The 23,677-nt window shown below is 36.2% G+C and overlaps 1 protein-coding gene across 3 annotated transcripts in view; it reads right to left on the bottom strand.

Annotated features, from left to right (window-relative positions):
* The window catches only part of Gria3 (glutamate ionotropic receptor AMPA type subunit 3), a 282,023-nt gene that overhangs the window by 126,597 nt on the left and 131,749 nt on the right, over positions 1 to 23,677 (bottom strand). For all 3 annotated transcript variants that reach the window (XR_010046642.1, XM_003465594.5, XM_063246354.1), the window contains exon 4: positions 13,656 to 13,843. Coding sequence is in view for 2 of the 3 variants with exons in the window: in XM_003465594.5 (XP_003465642.2) it covers positions 13,656 to 13,843 (188 nt within the window). In the remaining variant the exon portion in view is untranslated. The remainder of the gene's footprint in view (positions 1 to 13,655; positions 13,844 to 23,677) is intronic.

The following is a 23,677-nucleotide window of genomic DNA, read 5'->3' as shown; positions in this document are numbered from 1 at the left end:
CTTTATTCTTCAGTGTTAGTCTGGTAAAGAAGTTGAGCCACACATTTCATTTTTGTTACTGCTCTTATTTTGCATTTGTATCGTGCATTTCTGGAAGGGATTCAGAGTTCTAACTTATTTTATACTAAGGGTAAGTGCAAACTTGAACAGTAACTAGCTTTTTTGCTGCTGTTCTAAACTGTGGTTCTTGTAACCCTTACAAAACTGTTGGTTACAGTATCTTTTCCAGTCATGCGGCTATATGGCAAACTTAATTACTAAATTTTTGTTGCTTCTAATCTTGGTAAACTTTCTTCTAAAGCTGGTGAAGATTTTTAAAGGCTTTTCAATATTTAAAATCCAGTAATTCTAGCCCATAGGACTTTGCCAGTCTCTCAGTGCATGCAAAGGCTTAACAGAGGTGCTTACAATTTGTAAGCCATACAAATAAGGCATATCAGGATGTTTTACTTTCACGCCAAATGAAAATATACACATTGCTCATAGAGGGCTAAAATAGCTATGTTTAGTTAATGTGTTTCTTTCTGATTTTAAAGGGATGATCTCTGAGATCCCACTTGATTTAAGTGATATGATTAATTTGAAGCAAAAGAAAATATATATCAGTCTTATTATTCTACTTGAATCAATTCATATCTTTATGATTTTGGAATAAAGTATCACCATTAGTCATAAAATTTTCATGTTAATGGTAGGGGAAGAAGACTTTGATTTAATTTTTTTTTTACTTAGTCTATTTTACGTTGCTGTATGCAAAGAGCATCTAAGCAGGAGTGTAATAATGGATGGGGATATAATTAGAAATGTAGATTAGGCCTGCGATAAACAAATTTCAGTTCATCAGAATCCAACTACTAGGAGCTCTTAATTAATAGGAATTTTCTGTAGGCATTTTCCAAACTTTGAACAACCAGAAATGCCCATTAATGGGGACATTTCATGTTCTGTGCTCTAAGGATAGAAGTAAATGATAAACTTCTTGACTGTATCCTGGCCTTGGGCACATTATCTCAACCTCTTCATCATTTTTGTCTCCAAATCTCAGCAAAGCTCATTGATGTTGAGCTTTTAGGAGTCTTATTCAGCAGAAATACATTTCATGTTGGTCACTAGTTTGGCAATCTAAGAAAGCAGAAAACTTAATCACACTTTTAAAGATATTTATCATATTCTACCTTCCAGAATTATTGTGTAGCTTTATCCTCCTCCTACACTGTAAGCTTTTTTAGTAGGGAAGACATCTTATTTTCCCCCTGCCATATCCTGCTAACACTGGTTATGACAAAATGGATCAGTTTTCTTTGTTTCTTTCTTTCTCTTTCTTTTTTCTTTGTATTTTTTCTTTTCCCCTCCTTCCCTCCTTTCCTTCATCCATCCCTTCCTTTTTTTCTCCCCCTCTCCTTTTCTTCCTATGATGGGTATTAAACCTGTTGTCTCATGCACACTAAGCAAAAGCTCTATCCCAGCCCCTCTATCGTATTTCTTGATTGTATTTTTCTACCTTGTTTTTCATAGCTTTGGGAATCAGTCTGTTGTAACTGGAAGGGACAATTGTGTTCGACACGTTTATTCAGGATGTATTAAGGGAGATGATGAAGAGAATTTAACTTCTGGAAATCATATAGCTTGGAGCTAAAATTCAGTTCTCCTGCCTTGAGTCTTCTGTATTCTACTTTATAAAACCCCAGGGTACATCCAGTCATCTCAAGCAATCTCAGTCCTTAAGAGTTTTCCTAGGGAACTCTCAAGTTCCCTAATGAAAGTTAATTTGAATTTGTGTTGATTTTATAACAAAACCCCCAAATATCACAGGAAGCAGTCAAACAAATAATGAGCTATTAGATTTTTAAAAAATGAGAAGAGGGAACTGTTGGGTGAGTAGGAACATTTCCTTTTGGAGACTAAAGCTTCTATCATCTGAAATAAACAAGAGTCATGCTGTTTCAAAGTAATGGTTTTGAATGAGTTTTTTCTCTTTATTTTACCAGAGGGGATTTGCTTCTAAATATTCACAAAGTCAGTCTAGTCAGTCTAGTGTGAAGTATGTCCATAGAATAAGGTCATTATTTTCAATAAATCAAAGATAAAATCCCTAAATATAGAACACTGATGTCTGCTTCTAACTCCTAGGACAAATATCTTTGAATTTTAGAGATGGGTTTATGGTTCCCATGAACATTCAGGTCTCTTAAGATGTTAAATATTTTCAGTGCAAATGCAGAGTTCCACTTGTTTAGTGCCAGGAGGACATTAGATTGGATTTTAGAGAAGGCATGCTATACTGTGCATCTTTAACAAATACAACCATAGGTATTGCATTGGTGATACTGTTCTGTAGTCTGACATATATTTTTACCTTAAAATATTTAGGCAGACACAAGCGATGATCAAAATATATGGTGAATGTTAAAGAAAAATTGTTATTACCATAAAATACCCGCTGCCATTAGTCCCCTTCAAAATACTCTCCCTGGCTTTAAACATACTTATTCCATCATTTTGGCCCCTTTATGAAGCAGTTTTGGAAGCTCTCTCTCAGGTCTTTAAGAAGTGTGATCAAAAATACTTGAATGCTGCTATCAAGTGTCATCCAACAGAAAGGAAGGCTCATAAAAGCTCTGTAGTGTGTTTTCATTCACCTTCTTCATTGGATCTGGCACAATGCTATTTCAGGCTTTTCTCCAAAGCCAAAATGACCATGAAAGGTAAATGTGTTGAATTAATTCAGGATATTAAGGTAACCACAAAAGAACATGTAAAGACAGTCATAAAAATGAGCTTCCAGAACTTCTTCAATAAATGGGAAGAAAAATGGTATATATGTGTTTGAAATGAGGGGTAGTAATTTGATGCTGATTAATGGCAATGTATTTTCTATTCTAATAATTTTTAAAAAATTAAACTTGATAATTTTTATCACAACCTTTTAGTCAATAATGTTAAGTAATAGCAACAAACCATCATTATCTTTAGGTTATTTAATACATACCATTGGGTATTGTGATTGGTTAGGTAACAATAAGGGTCCTTGAAAAAGATGAATGAGGCAGCCGATTTATAGAGAGAAACCTGGAATAATTGGAGTTGGGGAAAGGAAAGGAACAACCTAGTAAGATACTAAACTATGAAAGAAGATCAGTATGTTTCACTATGTATTGATCTGTGACTATAAGCTTGTCCACAAGGGATTAGAAAGCAGGGAAAAAATGGGGAATGAGGTCTCTTACATATGGGCCTGCGAGAAGATGAAGAGACTTTAGAGGGAGTAGAAACACTTTAACCTTACATTACGTGACTAATCATATGCAAAAATAAGCTGTGGGGTTTTCTAATTTGTTTTATTCTACTATGCATATGTGCCTACTCTTTATTACACTATTTTGTGTTTGTTAAGAAGTCGCTTTCCAATGTGATTAATGTTGATATGGGCTATTACAAATTAGAAAAAAACCCTAATTTTTGTTTCTCCCAAAAGAGAATTCTGAATTTAAGTTCTCGCATAAAACTTAACCTCAGAAGAATTGGCTGGTCCTTGTCTGGGACGTTTTCCATGGAAATTACAATGTCAGTTCCAGAGCTCTGATCTCATCTGCCTTTCTTCTTCATTAGTTACTTTTTAAAATACACAGAGATTTCTATAATACCTAAGAAAGTACTCATTCACTCCAAGAAATCTCATTTTGTATTGCTCTTATGTCTCTCCCAGGATGGTTACTTGCAATTGGCCCTTGAAATCCAAGTAACCTCTGTCAAATCTTCTACTTGTCTTTGTTTTTTCTGGATTTGCAAACACCTTTCAACCAGTTCACCAGGAGATGTGAAAGAATAAAGAAATGGCATCCTACTTTGATTCAAGAGCACTTCTGTGCTATGTCTTCTAGTCTCCATCTCACTGCACAATTTGAATGTCATGAAAGACACAGAACCATTACTATGTGGAGGTAGAAGAATATTAAATTCTCAGCTTATAACCATGTCTCTGAAAGCAGGCCCTTAGCAGCACATTGGAGTTCTAAGAATAATCTTTCTGGCTCAACTGTAGCATTGAAAAGAGTCTGACTAGACATAATGCTCCAATGGAAGGTGTGGCTGAGGTAGTGGTGGAAGGAGACACGTGAGTAACTTGCTTCCTTATTCACATTCTTCCAGATTTATACTTTATTCTGATTATGCCCCCAACTATCTTTTTCTTCAAATTCTTTATGGATTGAAAGGGAATGTCTATAAGATAAAGCAAAAGATATGAAGATATCAGAAAGGTTCCCTAGAGTAGCCTGAACCTACTCCTGAGATTTAGAGCAGTCCTGATAAAAGCTTCCAAAGGGGTATGGGGAACATCACTCTGTACCTCAATTTTAACAGGTGCTTCTTTGATTCTCTATAGCATTTAAATGAGTTGGGAAAAGATTTTATTACTGTGAAAACATCTACTTCAACTCTACCTCAATCACAAATACTATGAGAGTTGAATGGAAGGGACATGTACACTGAATGTGGCTAAAACTTTGGGAAATCCTACTTCTCAGGAAGAAACTGGACCCATTTAAAGGGATATTTATGTTTTTAGGCCATAAAAGACAGGAATGAGTAGAAGTAACTTCACCCTAATATTTTTGTGGCCTATAGAAAGAGTGGAAATGGAGGACTACTTACCATCTCTAAGTGTTTAAAACCCTACTGAAGAGTATGCTGTGACCTGGCCTATGTCTTTCAGCTCATTCCCCCAAAATAAATTTAGAAAGTAATAGAAAGCAGGTTCCCTACAAAGCCAGCCCTTCCATCAGTGTGGTACATAAATCTGTTGGGGCAAGTAAGGGAGGAATGGAAGATAGACCCATGGCTCAGATCTGTTCGAGACTCTATACACATAAAGCTGAAATGCAGTGAATCTATCAAGTTCCCCAAGAAGCCAGTAAGTTCCTCTTACCCAATGCTCACTCTTATGACTTGCATTTCCTGGGCAACTCCTCACGCCTTCCAAAACTACATCATTCAAATAGCACAAAGAAAGAAATGCAGGTATTTGGAGGAACTTAACTGCCCAAACCCTTTGTTTTTTTGAGGCTGCCAGATTTAAGCAAAATTAATCATATTTACCCCTTTTGTATAGGAGACATTGTTATTTTCTCCTTCACTGCCTTATCCTGCCCCATGTTTCACTGGGCCAGACTTCTTATGCATGTATTCTTTGCCCTGGAGTGGTACTAGATGGGAGGAAAAAACCGAAAAAAGATAAGCCTCACCCAAAATACTTATCCCATCAACATTTATGCTCCTCCACAGCCAATTTTTATTTTATACTTGGTTTTGAGGGCTAATGGGGTAAATGGGAGCTGTACCTGCCAGACATTACCAGTTACATTCAGTTTACTCTCTAGCAAGGGCAAGAGGAAATCAGCAAACCCAAGGAAGTTTTTGATAAAACACTGGAGGTTGTGCTTCCCAAATTGAAGAGAAAAACACACAGAAGAACAACCTAATTGTCATGCAGATCACTCAGAGCAAGTCCCCCCTCACAATTTAGTCCTATTCTTATGGAGTCCATTTCCATAGTAAGATTGTTTGGCACCAAAAGTGAAAAAAGAAACCTTTTGTCACAGATGAGCTCTTCACAAAATGGTATGCTTACAGGGCATATTTCAATTCTGCCATAGCTCCTTGTTAAGTGGAAGAAATATCTATGAAATGTTGCGTAAACAAAGACCCTCTAGGACTCATCAGGGTGTTTATATATTATAATTTCTGGTTGAATCAACCCCAACTGAAAAACTGTCAAATGCAAGGCTGATTAGTGCAATGATTAACCTGCCAGAGTCCCTGAGTTCAAACACCAGCTTTATCATACATTAGCTATTTGAACTCTAAGTGTTAATTTTCCATCTCTAAAATGGAGATATTTCTATTCCACATATCTTATTTGGTCTAACACAAAATTTCATTATATGCACACACACATACACATAAATCTCTTTAAAGAGGCAATCTTTTGGATATGTAATGGTTAGACAAAATTGGAAATATAGTTGGTCCTCTGTATCTTCTAGTTCTACATCCATGGGTTCAATTAACTAGAGATTAAAAGCATTTTAGAAGTTGCATCTGAGAAACACATGCAGACTGTTTTGTCATTGTTCCCTAAACATGCATTATAATAACTATATATGTAACATTTACATTGCATTCGATATTATAACTCATCCAGGAATGATTTGAACTATATGAAATCATGTTCATAGGTTGTAGGCAAATTCTACAGTTTTGTGAAAGGGACTTTAGCATTCACAGATTTTTATATCTCTGAAAGTTCCTAGTGCCAATTCCTCAATGATAACTTCTTTATCTATTCACTAAAGTAAACCTTCTGTAAGGATCTTTACTTGTCAACACACAGAATGAACCTAGAATTTTTGCATATTCTTGAAACAATCTGAAAGTTCTTCTAGATCTGATTTTTCACTAGTCCAATACGGCCTCACTTGCGTAGACCCTGAATTGCTGAGATTTCCCTTTCTTTCAGTTTCCTCTCCCCTTTACAATGAGTCCAATGTAATGCTGACTATTTCTCTAGTGCAGTTAACTTATTTTCTCTGGTACTGTCCTTAGACATACAGAACAGTTTGTCAGTGACCTCTTTATGATAATTCTTTGTACTTGAGGACGGTGATTAAACTGTCTCTTGGCTCTCTTTCTCTAGGATAAACAATCCTAAATCATTTAGCCTTTCCTCACAAACCCTATTTTCTTATGTTTTAAACATTTTTTGCTGTTCTTCTTTGGATCATCTCTAATTGCGTTGCAACTGTTTTAAGATATAACCTCATGAGCATGCCAAATCCAGGGTTTAGCATTGGTTGAACATTTATGTAACTAGTAACTTAGACATGAAGGAGGGTGGTACAGGGTAGCATCAATAGCACTGAATTAAGAGTTCAAAGATGAGTTTCATCTTTGCTATGCTGCTGAGTAGGATCGAGAAGATATTCACATTTGATCGCCATCTAAATGTCTTCAATTCTCAATTCATTCATTACATGTAAATTCAATAAAAAAACATCTGGCCTACCTGCCTCCCATAGTTTAAATGAGACAGTTTACATGAAAATACTTTGTTTTAGCATCAAAGCACTATACAACACAATGTGTCTGAAATTTTCTGAATTAATTTATTTAGGTACTTTCATTCCCATTTTACTACAAGGAAATGGAGGCACAGAAAACTATGTAACTTGCACCAGGTCACACAGCTAGTAAATGACAATCCATGCGAACTGACTTCAGAACCCTTGCTCTGAAATCTTCTTCTATGCTGCCTTGCCAAATACACATCAGAGCCCAACAAAGCTATATCATTTTTATTAACTCTAATCTTTAAAAATTGTCCACAGGTGTTTATTACTGAGGGCAGAATCTATCTAGGTATGAGTAGGTAACTATCTGATAAAGAAGTTTTTCTAAAGGTAATGTTTAAGTTGGTCATTGAGTTAAGGCAGCTGGTCACCAATGAGGAGCTCGGCACAAACACAATACATTAACAGCAAAGCTATGGTGAGTCAGATCAACACTCACCCCAGTATGCTTAAACTTACAACATGCTCTTAACTTTTAGATTCAGGATCTATAATTTCTAAATATTCTCTGAGCCTCAACAACACCTTATGATTTCATCTCGGGCCCTGTCTTTTTCTGTGTTAATTCTTATCACTGTAGTTAGGAATTCCTCCCTTATAGGTTAACTGTTAAAGAGAGATTTTAAAGACATAACAGTACCTAACTGAGTCTGATCTACTGTTTGATAAAAGGCTCAGGTTAAAAAAGCTTTGGAGGAAATGTTAGAACTTTGATTTGTTTAAAAAGTGTTTAAACATTCACTGGAGAAAATAACATGTGACAAAATATGAAGATCATGCTATATTATACTGTATTGGAGACCAGATTATATTTGAAAAATTGCACTCAGCTAAGCTATTTTCATTAACACTCATTGGATATGAAATACAATATAAGCTTCATGCCAAAATCTGATCTATTGAGAACACGATGGACCCTTGATTTATGAACTCAATTTGTCCATGAGGGCTGGTTATAACTCAAATTGGTTGTAAGTCAAAACTATATTTTCCATAAGAAATAATGGAAATACCCATAATGCATTCCAAATCTCTCAAAGGAGGATTTTCTTTGAGAAAAGGGGTTATATAATATGTGTAATTTACCAGAAGTACCAATAATTTCCCTAGTATATTCTCCAAAAAGTTAGAAAATGTGTCCAGTTTATTAGAAACAACAATTTCATTCTGTACTCATCATTCAAGCTGACATCTTTGGCTTTCAGGAAGGGAGGGGGGAATGGAAGGTGACTGTTCTTTGGAAGGAGAGTCCCCTTCCACACAAACATTAGGAATCTGGATTTCTGGTGCCCTTTCTCTCCTTGAGAGAGTCTGTAGACCACTGGACTCTGCTTCTGGCTCACTAGGTCTCAACCTTTTCAAACTAAAATCTGCTCTAAGGTTGTCTGTTTCTGTCTTTTCTTTAACCTATTCTGTAGCATGATATGACATTGTCTCTGTCCGGGCAGGTCTTTTATACTCATGTTTGTAGCTTTGCCCATTTTTCAGGGTTTCCTTTATTTTCGAAGAAGAACTTTGCTGCACTGATTGTTGATACTTTCCTTCCTCTTTTCAAAGCTCCTCAGTTTCCATTCTCTGTTGCTCAGCCAGAAGTTGCTGAAGTTCCTCTATAAACAATTCCTCTATTTTTCGCCACCAGTTCCTCAACTTTGCCACTGTCTACCTGCAAGCCTATGGACTCTGCTATAGTGACAGTGTCATTAACCACGGGGTAAACTGAAGGCTCAGCTCCTCTACATAGCCTTCAAAATTTATCTCCTGTGTAATTTTAAGCCACACTTTCTTCCAGGGACGTCTTAGTGTCCTTAGAGGGTCATTGGTCTAGGACTCCCTCATTAACTCCACACAGGAAAGGGTGTTGTAATGTTCCTTCCAGAACTGTTTAAGGGTTAGGTCTGTATCTGAGACCATCTGGAAGCACTTCAGGAACAGTTCGTTGGTGTATAGCTTCTTAAAGTTAGCTATAACAGGGTGGTCCAGAGGCTGCAGAAGAGCAGTTGTGATAGCCATGGGAATCCTCAGCCAATTCTTCCAAATCTCATGGATGAGCAGGAGCGTTGTCCATGATGAGGCGAGCTCTGAGGGATAAACCTTTGTCTCCTAGATATTTCTTAACAATAGAACAGAAAGCCACCCTGATTCACTCAAGAAAAAGTACTCTCATTACCCAAGCTTTTGTGTTAGAGTTCCACCTGACCTTAGCCTATTCTTCATGACTATATGTTTTCTGAACTCTCAAAGTGATAAGCTAAGAGAGGATTTATCTTGAGGCCACCACTTGCATTGGCACATGGCAATAAGGTTAGCCTATTTTTCATAGGCTTGTGGCCCAGCATTTTCTTCTATTCCTAAGTAATGTATATTATCCTGGATATTTTCTTCTGGAAAAAGCCAATTTCATCACAGTTGGAAACTTGATGAGAGCAAAAGCCATTTGTCTGTGTTATTGTTTCAAAGTGGTGTATGTAATTTTATCAGCACTGGCTGCTTCACCATGCCTAGTTATGTTAAGAGCCCCAGTTCTTGCCTTAAAATTGTGAAGCCACCCCTTACTGACACAAAAGATTTCACCATTATCACTTGTTGGTGGATTATTCTTTATGAGATCTGCACTTACAGCCCTAGCTTTTTCATAAATTATAGACTCAGGCCACCTGCCTTTCATTTAACCACAATAATAATAGCCTTTCTACTTTGGACTTACTAATTTGAGTAATAACTTTGGCAACACTAGCTTCCTTATAAAAATCTTTCTTCTGTAAGATTGTTGAGATGGTGGATTTTGACAGGCTGTACATATTAGCAAAATCGGTTACTCAAAACCCACTCTCTTTTTCTCCACACTTTTCTTCTTTTTGATTGTGATTCCTTTCTTTATCTTCATCTTCCTTTACTTCCTTAGTTTTTGGGGGACCATTTTGATAGCAGTAATCATAGCAATTACACAAAGCAATGACTGAAATCATGTCCACAAACATGCATTTCTGGTCTCAGACTGATGCTTATATATGCTTACATATCCTTTTCTGGTAACCTGAGTCTTTGTTTACAGCTGAACAAATGATCAGGATTTGGCTTATAAGTCAAGTAATTCAAGACTTTGGTCTTAAGTGAAACCTAAAATTCTGGTTGTAACCGAAGTCTGTGAAGCTGGTCATAACCCAAGGGTCAACTATAATTTCACAAAGGTGTAACAGGCTCTTTTTCCTCAGATAGTGGTAGGAAGCACCATTTTGTGGGGGAACTTCACAGGCTTTCTTCCATGAAAATAACATCAAATGAAGTTGAAAAGATTTGGAGACTGCAGGTATCTCTTGGGAAGCTTTGACAGTGACTGAGTTTTTAGTGTTACCATTCTAACCAAAATCTGCATTGTGAATTATGAGTTTGTCCAAATAATGATTAAAAAACTATGAGAAGGTCTGGGGATATAGCTCAGTGGCACAAATGCCAGCCTGGAAAGTATGAGGTTGTGAGTTCGATCCCTGGTACCTCTCTCAAAAAAACCTATGAGAAATGTGATGTCTTTGAATCTTAGCATTTAATTAATTTTAAAAAGTTTCCTCTAATGAGATGACATGGTGAAATTATTACCTTACATAATTATAAATGCTAATTCTATAGATAGAATATAAATATGACAAATTCATGATATCATGGTACTAGGTTTAACCAGAGCGCTACTATTTTCAGCAACTGCAAATACACTTTAACAACCATATCATGTGGCTTCAGGCTGTCCTTTGGCCTTTTTATGGAAACAACAATTTGATTGGAACTTGCTGAAATGTGCTTGTTCAGTATTCATCCATCCATCCACCCATCCATCCATCTCTATGCTCCAAATGCATAGTGTTATAATGATGAACAAGATTAAACTGAACTCTAGCTCATAAAACTTATTGCCTGGTTTTATATGTCTTTTTCATTTTGTGTTTTTCTAGGAATTTGTTTTATTTTGTTTTACCCTCTAATTAAGAAAGGATATGTACACATGTAGAGACTCATGCATGCATAGAACTTCTAAACAGTTTATAAGAATTGATTCCATAATGCACAATGAAATGAACAGCTACTTTGAAGAAGAGACACTAAGGTACCCAGTGCTGATTCCATAGCATCATGATGTGAAATCCATCAATACTACTATTCTTTGTTCAGAGTGATTTTAGTCTATTTTGTTTAATTTCAACATACGTGAAGGTATGAACAGCTATTTTGAAGAGAATGAGAGACACTATGGCAGCCATTGTTGACTTCCTTATTGTCTGGTCTTGAAGACCTGAAATGCCTTCGTCATCCTGTTCTGATCAGTTTTATACTGTTTGGTTTGTATGAATTCACTGTATGTGAAAATATGGACAACTATTTGAAAGAAAACAAGAGACAATATGATAGAGAGTGAAGATCTCTGGTTGTCTTGCTTTGAAATCTGTGTCTCTTATATTGTTTTCTTAAGATCTGTTTTGTTCTGTTTTAATTTTACCCTCTTTAAATTAAATTAAAAAAAAACTTATTGCCTGGGAAAAGTTCCTTAAATGAGAGAGAAAACAACAATGAGCTGATAGTTTTATTGTAATATTTTTTAAAAAGAATAAAATTATGCATAAAGTATTTTGAGGGATATTGTGATTATTCATATAGAAGGAAGGAAGATTGAGGAATGAGACATGAGAAGAGAAAATATTTGAATAATGCCTGTTTAATTTTTTGAAAGTATATAGTAATAATCATTATACTGTCTATATAGTTTTATATCATTTACAGGAGTTATGCAAACCATGTGAAGTACAGTGAATTTTATTTTCTCTGTTATGTAGATGAGAAAAGAGTCATAAATATTTAAGGCCAAGGTCTCACAGCTCTATAGAACTTAGAACTCTTCCTACCACTTTTTGTCTTACAAACAATTGAAAAAAATCCAACGCTCCAGTGTAATGTCCTATACAACCACAAATACTTAACAGAATATAAGTTATTCAAGAATCCAAGTCTAATACAAAGGAAGGAAAACAAGGACCATGAGGAGGAATCCCTCCGCTCTGGGCTATTAAATCGGCCATCCACTAAAAAGCTATTTTGGTGTAGAATTTTAGAGGGCATGCAGTGCATACAGCAGCATCACTGACCTGATTTCTTCACTTTCAAGATCTGAGGAAACCAAAGGCAGTTTTTTGCGGGGAGGGAGAGGCCAACGGAGGTTGGATCATTTGGATAGCTCAAGAGAATGTTTGTTGGGAAACTTGGTTTAACCAGGCTAGTGCTCTAGATTTTCTGTGAGCTGTGTTCGATTCATCAGAGGTGGTGCTGTTATAAACAAGGGGCAGTTTTGTATTTCTACCATGCAGACTTAGCAATTTGTCTCCCCTCTTTCCTTCCCTCCCTTCCTTCCTCATTTTCTTCTGTTCCTCTCTTCCCTCCTTCCTCTCTTCCCTTTCCTCATTCCCTGTTATTTTTGCATTTTCTTCTTATGGGGGCATAACTAAGAAAAGATTAATATTGAATTTGCTATAAAGCAGTTCTCCCAGGCAATGGCTCTTCAGTATAATTGTGATACCTGAAGCAATTTTAGCCCCCTTGTACACTGGGATTGAGTTAAAATGGAAATGTTTCTCTTACAGTTTCGTTTATGGCAGCATGGACACTTTGTTATTAACTGAGAAATTGAAACTTCTGTGGAAAATAATAAACTCTACTATGTTTCAACTTGATTCTTTACCTCAGATCCAGCATCTATCTAGTTTAGGGTAAAAGATTTCTTCTAACATTTTGTAGTCTTAAATTTAAATATGTAAGGTAATAATGAATAGCTTTTGGCCCACTAAATCATATTTTTCTCTAGAGTCTGTTTTTTTGTACTTTGGTAGCACTTGTAAACCATAAACATTTTTCTCGTATGCCATCTTATGTTTTATATAAGATCTTAACATATTCTCTCTCTCTCTCTCTCTCTCTCTCTCTGTCTCTCTCTCTCCCTCCCTCTCTCTCTCTCTCTCTCTCTCTCTCTCTCTCTCTCTCTCTCTCTCTCTCTAATATACTGCCCTGGCAGTTTGCTTACACATATTGGTTGGTTGAAGAATGATTGGTGATTTCTGGAAGGATCTGGAAATACTACATGCTCCAGCAATAAGAAACAAAAAAGCCTGCCTTTCAGCCCTATGTAATCCTTTATTTGTTCATTCATGGGGAGAAGGTAAGGAATTGCTTTGGCTTTCAAATAGTCACCTATCGTATCTATTGAACAGAGATGTTTGTTTATCTGGTAGATAACATTAGATTATAGAGACTTTCACATTAATCATAGTATGTAATTTTCAACAGTTTAGATGCTCTCTCTCTCTCTCTCTCTCTCTCTCTCTCTCTCTTTCTGTTTCTGTTTCAGCAGTTACTGAGGAGGAAAAAAGGATTAGAGGGACTGCAAAAATGTTTGTCATGTTTAGATTGCTGGCTACTTACTTTATTAGCAGATATGGGCAGTGCCTCAGGTTTAACATATTGGCTAGAGGCTGGAATAAATCTTAACCGTACCTGTTCCAAAATCGTGTTAATCCTTTCAACTTCACAGTCAATCAAGTATCGCTTTTCTTGCCTTCTGTCCATTTCTTCAATGATGCGCCTGAATTCTTGGACATCCTTTATGCTTCCCACAGACCTTGCTGTCACTTGCCAGTTGTTTTGCACTGCTGCTTCCATAATCGCTTGTAGGATAGAAAATCCTAGAGAAAGGAAAAAATAACAGCTACGATGATTTGTTTTTTCTTTTAAAAATCTTTCAGTAGGTGTTAAAACTTCTACTGACTTTCTATTTACAGTCCTTTGGGTTCCTTTGGGTTCCTTTGAACTTTATCAGCTGGAGACAGCAGGCTTACTCACAACTCAGTCTTAACCCTCCAGACAGTTGGCATCTCCATTTTGTCTTAAAAAAAGAAGATTCTACAACTTGGGAGCATAGGGCTAGGTGTATATCCAGTTTCTATCCAAAAGTCATGACTGAACTGTAGTACCTAATTGTTTTATTGACGTGCATTATCCAAAATATCTAAGACTTGAATGTCAAGATCTTTTTCCTTATATCTGGCTGAAATTTTTCCTATTGCAGTTGAAGTTCATTTCATCTTTCACATAAGCATTCTTCAGAATTAGAAATAAGGTTAGTAAAGATAGAACCCTGGTAAAACATAGCTCATTTGCCAGGTGCAGTGACATATGCCCAATCATTCTAGCATTGGAGAAGCTGAAGCAGGAAGATCGTCATGAGTTCAAGGCCTGAACTACACTGAGTTCAAGGCCAGCCTGAACTACATTGCAAGACTTTGTCTCAAAAATAAACTTAAAAAATAAAATAAAACACAACTCATTCTTATATAGATATGATTATTCAGCAAGGTAAATTGTGTCTCCCCAAAAAGTAATTGTATGGAAACCTACCAAAGACAGTATAATAAAGATATAACTCTTACCCTTTTATCACAGCATTATGAAAAATTTCAATCATATTAAGGCTTTGTGAATTTTTTCCCTTTCTCCACTAAATTTGCCAAAAATTTCTTGTTATTTTTTAGTTAACTTATATCAAACAGCTATTAACAAGTAACACTCTGTATCTATGTTGAATGGGAAAACACAGAGAAGATATGATGTCTGGGGCAACCTATTTGGAGTTACTGTTTGAGAAATTGAAATGAATGGAATGCCTGAAGTATGAACCTAAAGAGTAGCACGTGGGTTTTGTATGTACTGGTCTTTTAGAGTAGTCATATGTCTAATACTGTATGTATGTGTAGTTTTGCTTCTGGTATGAATTCACAATCTAAGTGTAATTTCATCAAGGATAGACATCATTTTATTGGGACATTGTCAAAAGCACCTCCCTTTTTCAATAAATTTAGATGGTTTTTCATTTTAAGTCAGGTGATGACTAACGGTAGTAGTCGATAAGGATAATTTGCAAAGTCAAAATAATAATCTCTGTTATTATAATTCGACCGTTGGAGTAACAGAGAATGGAGGAAGATGGCGCTGCCCTTTGAACACAGTCCACATTCTGTGCTGTGTCGCACTCACCCTGTAGTGTAAGCAAGCTACAGTTTGGAATAGTCCTCACTGTACCATAGAAAATGGTATTGGCATTTAGAGAGCATGCTTCAGGGAGATGGCAGCAGTGACTCAGCTGGTCGTTACAACTCCTTTGTGTGCTGGGCATATGCAGGAAGAAGATCACAAATGAGACCCAAGCACTTGGTATTTTCCAAATGAACCACTTCAGCACAGAAGCTCAAAATTACAGATCAGTGTAAATTACCATCGCTTTGAATGTTAATTCTTACTCTTTTAAATCCAACCACGCATATTTATGTCTCAGATTTACATTTTCATGTGGATTTTTGAGGTGCTCTCTGCTTCGGTGGGAGTTGAGGGCTCACTGTGGGCCAAGGCATGGGATTAAGAGGCAAAACCAGGAAGAAAGAAATTAAAGCATTTGAAAATCTTTCTTAAGCAATGTACAATAAGGCCTCATTATTCTGAATCTTAGTAATTAAGAATTTATGAAAATCTAGCAAGGACTGTGCTGAATTTTACTTCTGAACTATTTATGAAGGAAGTATTGACTGAATAGTAAATGAAATTACACAGGGAGTTTTCGATTTATTTAAAGCAAACTTTTCCAAAGGCTCTTTAGCAAAATACAGCTGTTTATATATTGAGTGAGAACCCACATTCTCATAATCTCTACTCAGTGGTTCACCATTTGGGATGACACAAAACATTTTAATCCCTTTTTCCATGTGGCAGCCTTTCACGTTTTTTGAAAGTATTCAGCATGTCTCCTCAAGTTAAAGATCTCCCATCCCTCCAACAGTTACTTTTATGACATGATGATAAAATTCCTCACTGTTCTATTTCTCTTCTATGAATATCTGTCAATATTTTATTGATCCTCATAAATCAGAAGTGATACGACCAGCAAGTATGGATGGCAATGGAACTATTACTTGCTTTGATGTAAGTTGTTATTTTAGCAGTCTAGGATTGCTAATATTTATAAATAGCAGAACTACATTGTTAATTAGTATCAAACTTGGATTCAATGAATATGTGTCATTTTTTTTTTTTTTTTGTCTTCTTCCTTTTTATCGGTACCAGGGATCGAACTCATGACCGCCTGCTTGCAAGGCAGGGGCTCATGCTGCTGAGCTAAATCCCCAGCCCAATATGTGTCATTTTTATTCATTCTTTGCTCTGTTGCAACTCCAGAGTCTTGTGTCGATTCATTTTATTTGAACCGTCTATCTCCTTTTCTTCATTACAGTCCCTCACTTTATTTTACTTCCTGCTTCCTCTTTGTTTTATGCTCTTTGAAATCTGGAAAATGGTGTCTCCACCTATTCACTGTTTTCACTGTTACCTGGTCAACAATAGGCTTGTTCCTTTACCAGCATATTCTGCTTCTTATAGACTTTTGTGGGTCCCCTTTATGAACATGCTTTTACTAGCTTCTCGTTAATTTCTCTGGAGATGACTATATTTAAATTCAAGGTTAATCACTTAAAAGAAATGGAGAAATCTGGTAAAGAACTGTATCACCGACTTTTTAAAATGCAAAATAAAGCTGGATAAATGCATTGTGGAACCATATTGTGGTGCTTTTTAGAAAGAGAACTTAATGTATTTATACTAACAAAGAAAGATTCCCTCAATTATGTAACTTATTATGCAATACGTAAGAGTAGAAAAAATAAGCTACAAATTAGTATTTACGTTGTAATTTCATTTTTCAGTCAACAAACTATATATTTATATATGCATAGAAAAATCTAAAGAGGTTGACAGGAATTCTTTCTGAGATATAGGATTAGCAAGAACTTCTATTTCCAGTGTCTTTTATTTATGTAATGTTTAAGTACTTTATAAGATGCACGTATTATTTTCTGTAGAAACAATAAAGATCAAAAAGTACGACTCATACTATCCTTGCAGAGCATAAGACAAGTGTGACAGGTGAGCAGTCTTCTGTACGCTGCCTCTTGCCACAACTGTGAACTCTCTTTTAATAATCAGTGGTTTTGTAAATTTTCCGTATTTCTATTTTTTGGAGCCATATGAATGTAAGACCCATTCAAAAATTAAGTAGACAAAAATACACTGAAATTTTTAGTGAGTGTATGTCTAGGGCCTGCTGAGCTATGAGCCTTGCTCACATTTTTATTTGCAAGTCACAACTATGGCTTAGTACTGCAGTGTCTTTAACATGAAGAGTTTCTCTGTGTCTGCTTGAGCATGTGACTGTTGAAATCTGGAGCCCTGGGCGAAATCATCACTTAGTTCAGAGCTTGTCAATAAGCAATCTAAGCAGAGCTTTTATTTGTTTTCATAACTAATTTATTGTTGTTGGACTTCTCCATGTTGCAGCAGAACACAAAGTAAATTCGGACTTGAAAGACAAAAAAAAAAAAAAAAAAGAAAAGAAAAAAAAAGAAAAGAAGAGAATAAAAGGAAAATAGTAGCTTAGGTTTGTAATGAAGCCACTTTGCTGTTTTAATAGGTTCAGTTATCCACAGTGAGTAAACATTAAACATACCCAAATTTGCAACGTTAAAAATTCTTTTTATTTGAGCATCAAATTCTCTCATTCTGGTTTTAAACCACTGATGTTGTTCATCTTTTTATTCCTTCTTTTAGAATGGAGTTACCGTCTAGGTAACTGAGCAAAAGCTACATTTTCATCTGCATTCATCCAAGATAACAAAAATATATGACAATAAAGGAATATTAAGGCAACAACAGATGAAGAACTGCACTGCTGCTATGACCAGTTTAATTCTACTGAGCTTACTGTTGGGCTACTCTTGGCAACCACCCGACCATCTTGGTAAAGGATAGACTAGTGAATACTGTATAGCTAGATCCTCCTTTAGCACTACAGACCTTATTCGTTCAACAGCTTGGAAATTTGCTGGTGAAAGAGACATGCCTGACTTAAAGTCATGCTTTCTTTCCAGGACAGCTTGTACTCAATGACTCATAATGAGAGAGTATCAAGGCACAATTCCCTTACCCCCACAGGGTAACTGCAAAGACCCATTCCAGCTGCAGAGATCCTTGAAAGATAAGACTGAGGCCTTGTCATGACTATGCCACAACCCGTTTTCTCTTTCTGCTCTAATCTGCATCCTTATTTTCCCTTCACAAGTGTCAATAATAAGTATACTCCCAATCAGCTTCCTACATATTAATCACTATTTCAGTCTGCCCTTAGGGCATTCAATGAATGACTACCAGGTTGAACTCATGAAAAGGAGGTCAACAGATACAAGAAGCTCTCATATCCACAAGTTGCAAAATGATTTTTCCAGGAGGAAAATGGCCAGGAGTTTTTTCAATGTACAAATAAAATTAGGTCCAAATACCTGCTGAGCAAATTTACTCTTTGATCTGAAAACATAGAAAAGCAACAAGATCCAAGAAAATATAGCTAAAGGTAATTTTCTTCTTTCTACTTCACATCTGCCAGTATGGGCTATCACTGCCCATTGCTCATAAATCTGTACCAGATCTTTTAGAGTTTTCCTGTCTGTGTTTTTTATATAGTCTATGCAGTTTCCCAAATTATGGGTCTCAGCTATTGATAAATTGGCTTCCCAGAGTGCTGACATTTATAGCAATTTGTGTCTGGCACAGATTAGCAGAAGGTCTGTCACAAACACTGAAAGGGTTACTAACTCTCTGAAAAAGTTGTGGAGAGACAATTTGATCTTTACCAGGAGAGAAATTTGATATTTGTCTAGTGACCTATGCTAATGACTGCCTTTAAATATTTTCAGGTTGAAAAAAGAGAATTTCAAACCAGAATACTCTTGTGGCCTGCAATTATCGTAGTTACCATTACACCATTATAGGTGACAAGGGCTCTTACAGATGACTACAAAGAAGTAGGATTCAATTGTTAAAGCTGCGTATCTCCCATTTCAAATGAAATTTCAATGGAAGCTCTGGTTTAGAGAGTAGTAGTTATAAAGGGAGGGAAAGAAGTGACTTTCTCAAGGTCAGATAGTTCATTTAGAGTCAAAAACTAGCCTTGAATCTAAGCAACAAATCTAGAGCAGGTGAACAACTTAGAAAATTTAAAAAGGCATTTTCTCAAATGCAGCCTCATTTGTCTCACCCTTGCCATGGTCATGTAAGCAAGTCCTGTAACCTCCAATTTAGTGTTCTTTCAAGACATCGTGCTGTTTAGCCTATGTAATAAGTCTTGTGTCAAAATGACCCTTTGCATCTTTGTGGCATAGACAGAGCTTGTCTTTTGGTATACCTTGTCTATTCATGATGCCACATGAGATCATGATATCCCCTGTCTACCAAGTACTCCACGTAGGCCAATACTACCATTTCTAGCTTTTCCTTTTCTCCTCCTCACATCCAAACTTCCCAGTCCTATATGCTCAATCGTCTCAGTGCCCTTATCTTTTCCAGTTGCCAGTATAAGAATGACTAATATCTAGAGGACACAAAGAACTAAAAAACTTAAGCTTCCAAAATAAAAAAACCTAATAAAAGCTGATAACTGAGATGAATAGATACTTCTCAGAATAAGAGGTACAAATAGCCAATAAATATATGAAAAAATGTTCAACATCTCTGAGCATTAGAGAAATACAAATTGAAATGAGTGAGATTCCATCTTATCCCAGTAAATATGGCTATCATCAAGAAATGAAATAACAAATGCTAGTGAGGCTGTGTGGAAAACGCAATCTTTTTACATTGTTAGTGGGAGTGTAAAGTAGTACAACCACTGTGGAAATCAGTGTGGAAATTCCTCCAAAAAGTTGAAAGTAGAAATTGAATTCCATCCAGCTCTCCCCCTTGTATCTTTCCAAAAGAGTTAAAGAGATCATACTACAGTGATAAATACTTACCCATGGTTATAGCAACACAATTCATAATAGTGAAGTCTTGGAAATGGCCTCTGCCAATCAGAAGATTAATGGATGAATTAAATGTGGTACTGATACACAACAGAGTACTACTCTGTCATAGGACAGAGGAGGTAACTTCAAACTGTAATATTCAATGAAATAGACATACATGCTTAAATGTTATGTTATTTCTCTTATGTGAAAACTCCAAATATATAAGGAACAAAATTAAAGATAGATAATAGGAAATAGGGAGATAAATCTTCAAATGGGAAGGGGACTAAGACATGGAGGGAGAGAGAGAAAAGGGAGAGGAAAGAGATGAAAAAAGAATTATGATGTGCTATGTACATGAACTAATTCCCCATGAGGAACGTAATTATTATGTACTACACTCACATAGCAATAAAATATAAAAATTGAAAAAAAGTATGGCAAATAGTTTAATGTGTTAACCTCCGCCTAACATAGTTGCATTTTAGCAGTGACCTTAACATGGTTGAGTTTGGAAGGAAAGAAAAAGGGGATGGTGACCAGTACTTTGGGGTCTGGTCATTATGATGATGGTTGTGAAAGGTGGTCATGTATTTTATGACCTTATAGCATTTAACAAATGAACAGCTTGTAGCTTGTGGGCATTTAATGAGTCAGTGGAGTGAGAAGACACTGGTGGAGCAGTTGCCCAGAGGGTCAGTGTTCATCCTGCTTGTCTTACTCAAATGAATTCAGCTGAAAGAAATATTACCTTTTTAAAATATATTTTCATTTAATTTTATGCTTTCAGTATTGCTTATTTATTTCTGTAGTTTGCAGTTCTGCTGTTAATATGTTTGCTATTCATTTGAGTCATTTATTGATATAAAGTATGTGTAATATATGTGATACATATTTTCATTCAGCTTATTTGACTTTTAGTGTTAGTAGTACATTTGATAAACCTAACTCAAATAAAAACTGCTGTTCTTACTCTAGTGCTCAACTTGGAATTTAAACCTAAATATTACATGAACTATTGTCTAATTCTTGCAACTTCTTTGGTCTCTTTGGACTTTGAAATAAATTTCTCTGACATATTGTGGCAAAATAAGGGCATGTAAAGGTATTTTTTGTTTAATATGTTTATTAGTACATGTTTTCAGTGCATGATTACATTTATCATGGGGCTATGGTACATTTATATAACACATCTCAATTTCTTTTGTGTCCCTTTCCCCTCTCTTCTCTCCCCCTCCCTATTTCCTATTACCTACCTTTTGTTGTGCTTTTTATTGATAGTTGTTTCAGAGACAGAAGTGAAAAGTGGAAAAATAGGAGCAGACAGACGAGAGAGGTGATGAGCCCAGATCAGTTCTTCTCTCTTACGTTTTACCATATCTAAGAAAACTTGTACATACAAATATGAACTCAAAGCAAGTACTTTAGGGTATACTTATTCATAGTACAACGTGTACTTCCCTTTAAAAATAGCTCATGAAAGGATTTCCATAGCACATTTGAATCCATAATTTGTTGTTTCGCTGTTGCTTGTTTTCATTTTAACTTGATTTAAACACTTTTAGTTTCCATCAAAATCAATACAGTTATTGCCTAAATTTGAGATGCTAATGCATTAACAGTTCTGTATATGAGCATTTTGAAATGGGAAGATCAAAAACCCCTCTGTGTTTGCATATGGATGTCAATCTGTGAATTTTATGGAACAGAATGAAAACAAATACTCACCCACACCCAGCCCAATTTACCCATGGCAAATTAAGATCTCCCTGAGGGCTTCATTCTTTATAATTGTGTTTGTTTATGTTTTTCTTTAATTAAGGCTGACCCTTTACAAATGTTATCTTCCTTGCAGTAGTATTAAGATGCATCGTTAGCTAATTCGTGGAATAGTGAACAGAAGGTGCTCCTTTATTTCTCAGGTTGGTATCCTTTTTCCTTAATAAAAACCCTCCTTCACTTCAAACCAAACTTTTCTTGTGCTTGACTGTCCATCACTTATGATAGCTTCAAGTGTGGCCTTCTCTGTGAAGGATTGGTGTATTAATAGTTAGAATGAAAATCTTAAAGCAATAAATTCTAATGAGGAAAATTTAGACAACGTTAAATGACAGGGTATTGTTTGGCAATTTGCAGTATCCCTTTCACCCCAGTATCTCAGTGGAGGAGGCAACTGCTACTTGTCAAGTTTAAGATTGACTTTGAAGCTGGTGGTGCATATAATCCTGGCGTTTCCATTGTTCTTTCTCATCCTGTTCTTCATTAGGAACTGTTGTCTTCCTGCTGGTGACTTATATACTTCCATTCTCCTTGCCATAAGCTGAGAAAATATGCCCAAATAGATATGGCAGTTTCACTGAGTGAAAGCAAACTTACTTTGCATTGTCAGCTGAAAGGAAATTTAGAAGACCATCTGGATGTGTTTAACATCTGAGAAAAGCAGAATAGGCAAGCCTCTGATCTTCAACTATACAAGATCCGATATAAAAACAAAACACAAAACAAAATAAAAAAAATAAACCCAACAACCGGGATTTGGATTAGTGGGTTTCCTTCAATGTTTGTGGACTACTGCTTTCTAGTTTTGCTGTATATCCAGACAATTGTCCTAAAATTATCTACAATGTAGACTTAAAAAGTGCAGGAGTCATCTCAAAGCTGCTCTGTGGATTGAGCATTTATAGATGTAAAGTTATTTAATATTTTCTCACTTAGATTCTTAATCCTCTTTAGACCAATAATTTTCAGCATGAATCTCATGACTGAGTTGCCTAGCCAAGTAAGTGGCCAGTGGTCTGGGTGTTAGTTGGTATTTTATGTGTACTGGCGGAAAAAACTGATGACAGACCTCAACCAGAGAATACCATAGCCAATTCTAGTTAGTGACAGGGGAGGGAAGGTCATACACTAAAACAGTGACCCACAGACAGATAAGAAGGAGTGATAACAATCAGGCCCAGTAATGTTCCTTACAGGTCTAATTTATTCCATATGAAACCTAGTGAATACAAATAAGAAGATGACTGTCTACTCTGTGACAACTTATCCACTATGGGCTGAACTTTAATGAGGTTCCCAGAAATGAAAGTATTTTGCATTAAGCATCCACATCTTGGGCTCCCTCTGTTTTGTAAGTTCACAATGGAGCCAACGATTTATGTCTGGATGTCCCCCACAAAGCCTCATGAAATCATAGGGCTTTTTGAGAGGTGACTAAATATAGAGTGTGTATGCTAGAATTAAGGATATGTGATTAGCAAGTCAGTCCACTGATTGGTTTGGCATAATTCTGGGTAGGATTAAGAGGGGAGTGCTACACCTACCCTAGGGCAGGTAGCCTGCATAAAATCTAAGGCATAGAGAGAGGCTTGTCTGTCCCCACCTTGTTGCTTTTGCTGTCTTCTGCCTATGAATTGCTCTCCTCTGTGAAGCCATTCTGTCATTGAGCCAGCAATGATGGACTGAAATCTCTACAAACTGTGAGTTAAATAAACTTTTCCTCTTTTAACTTTGAGTTTCAGGTATTTTGTCTCAGCATGAGAGAAAGTAACTAAGACAGGGACTGTGCTATGTAGTAGTGTAGTCAATTGATGGAGGTGGGACTTTAACTTAGAAAATATGCTCTTCGCTTCCCTTAAG

This window comes from Cavia porcellus, unplaced genomic scaffold (assembly GCF_034190915.1).
Source record: "Cavia porcellus strain 051 isolate PalLab524CR breed Dunkin Hartley unplaced genomic scaffold, mCavPor4.1 scaffold_3, whole genome shotgun sequence".
In the NCBI taxonomy this organism is placed as follows: Eukaryota; Metazoa; Chordata; class Mammalia; order Rodentia; family Caviidae; genus Cavia; species Cavia porcellus.
Note: the sequence above shows the minus strand (reverse complement) of the source record. Positions and strands in the feature narration are given on the sequence as shown.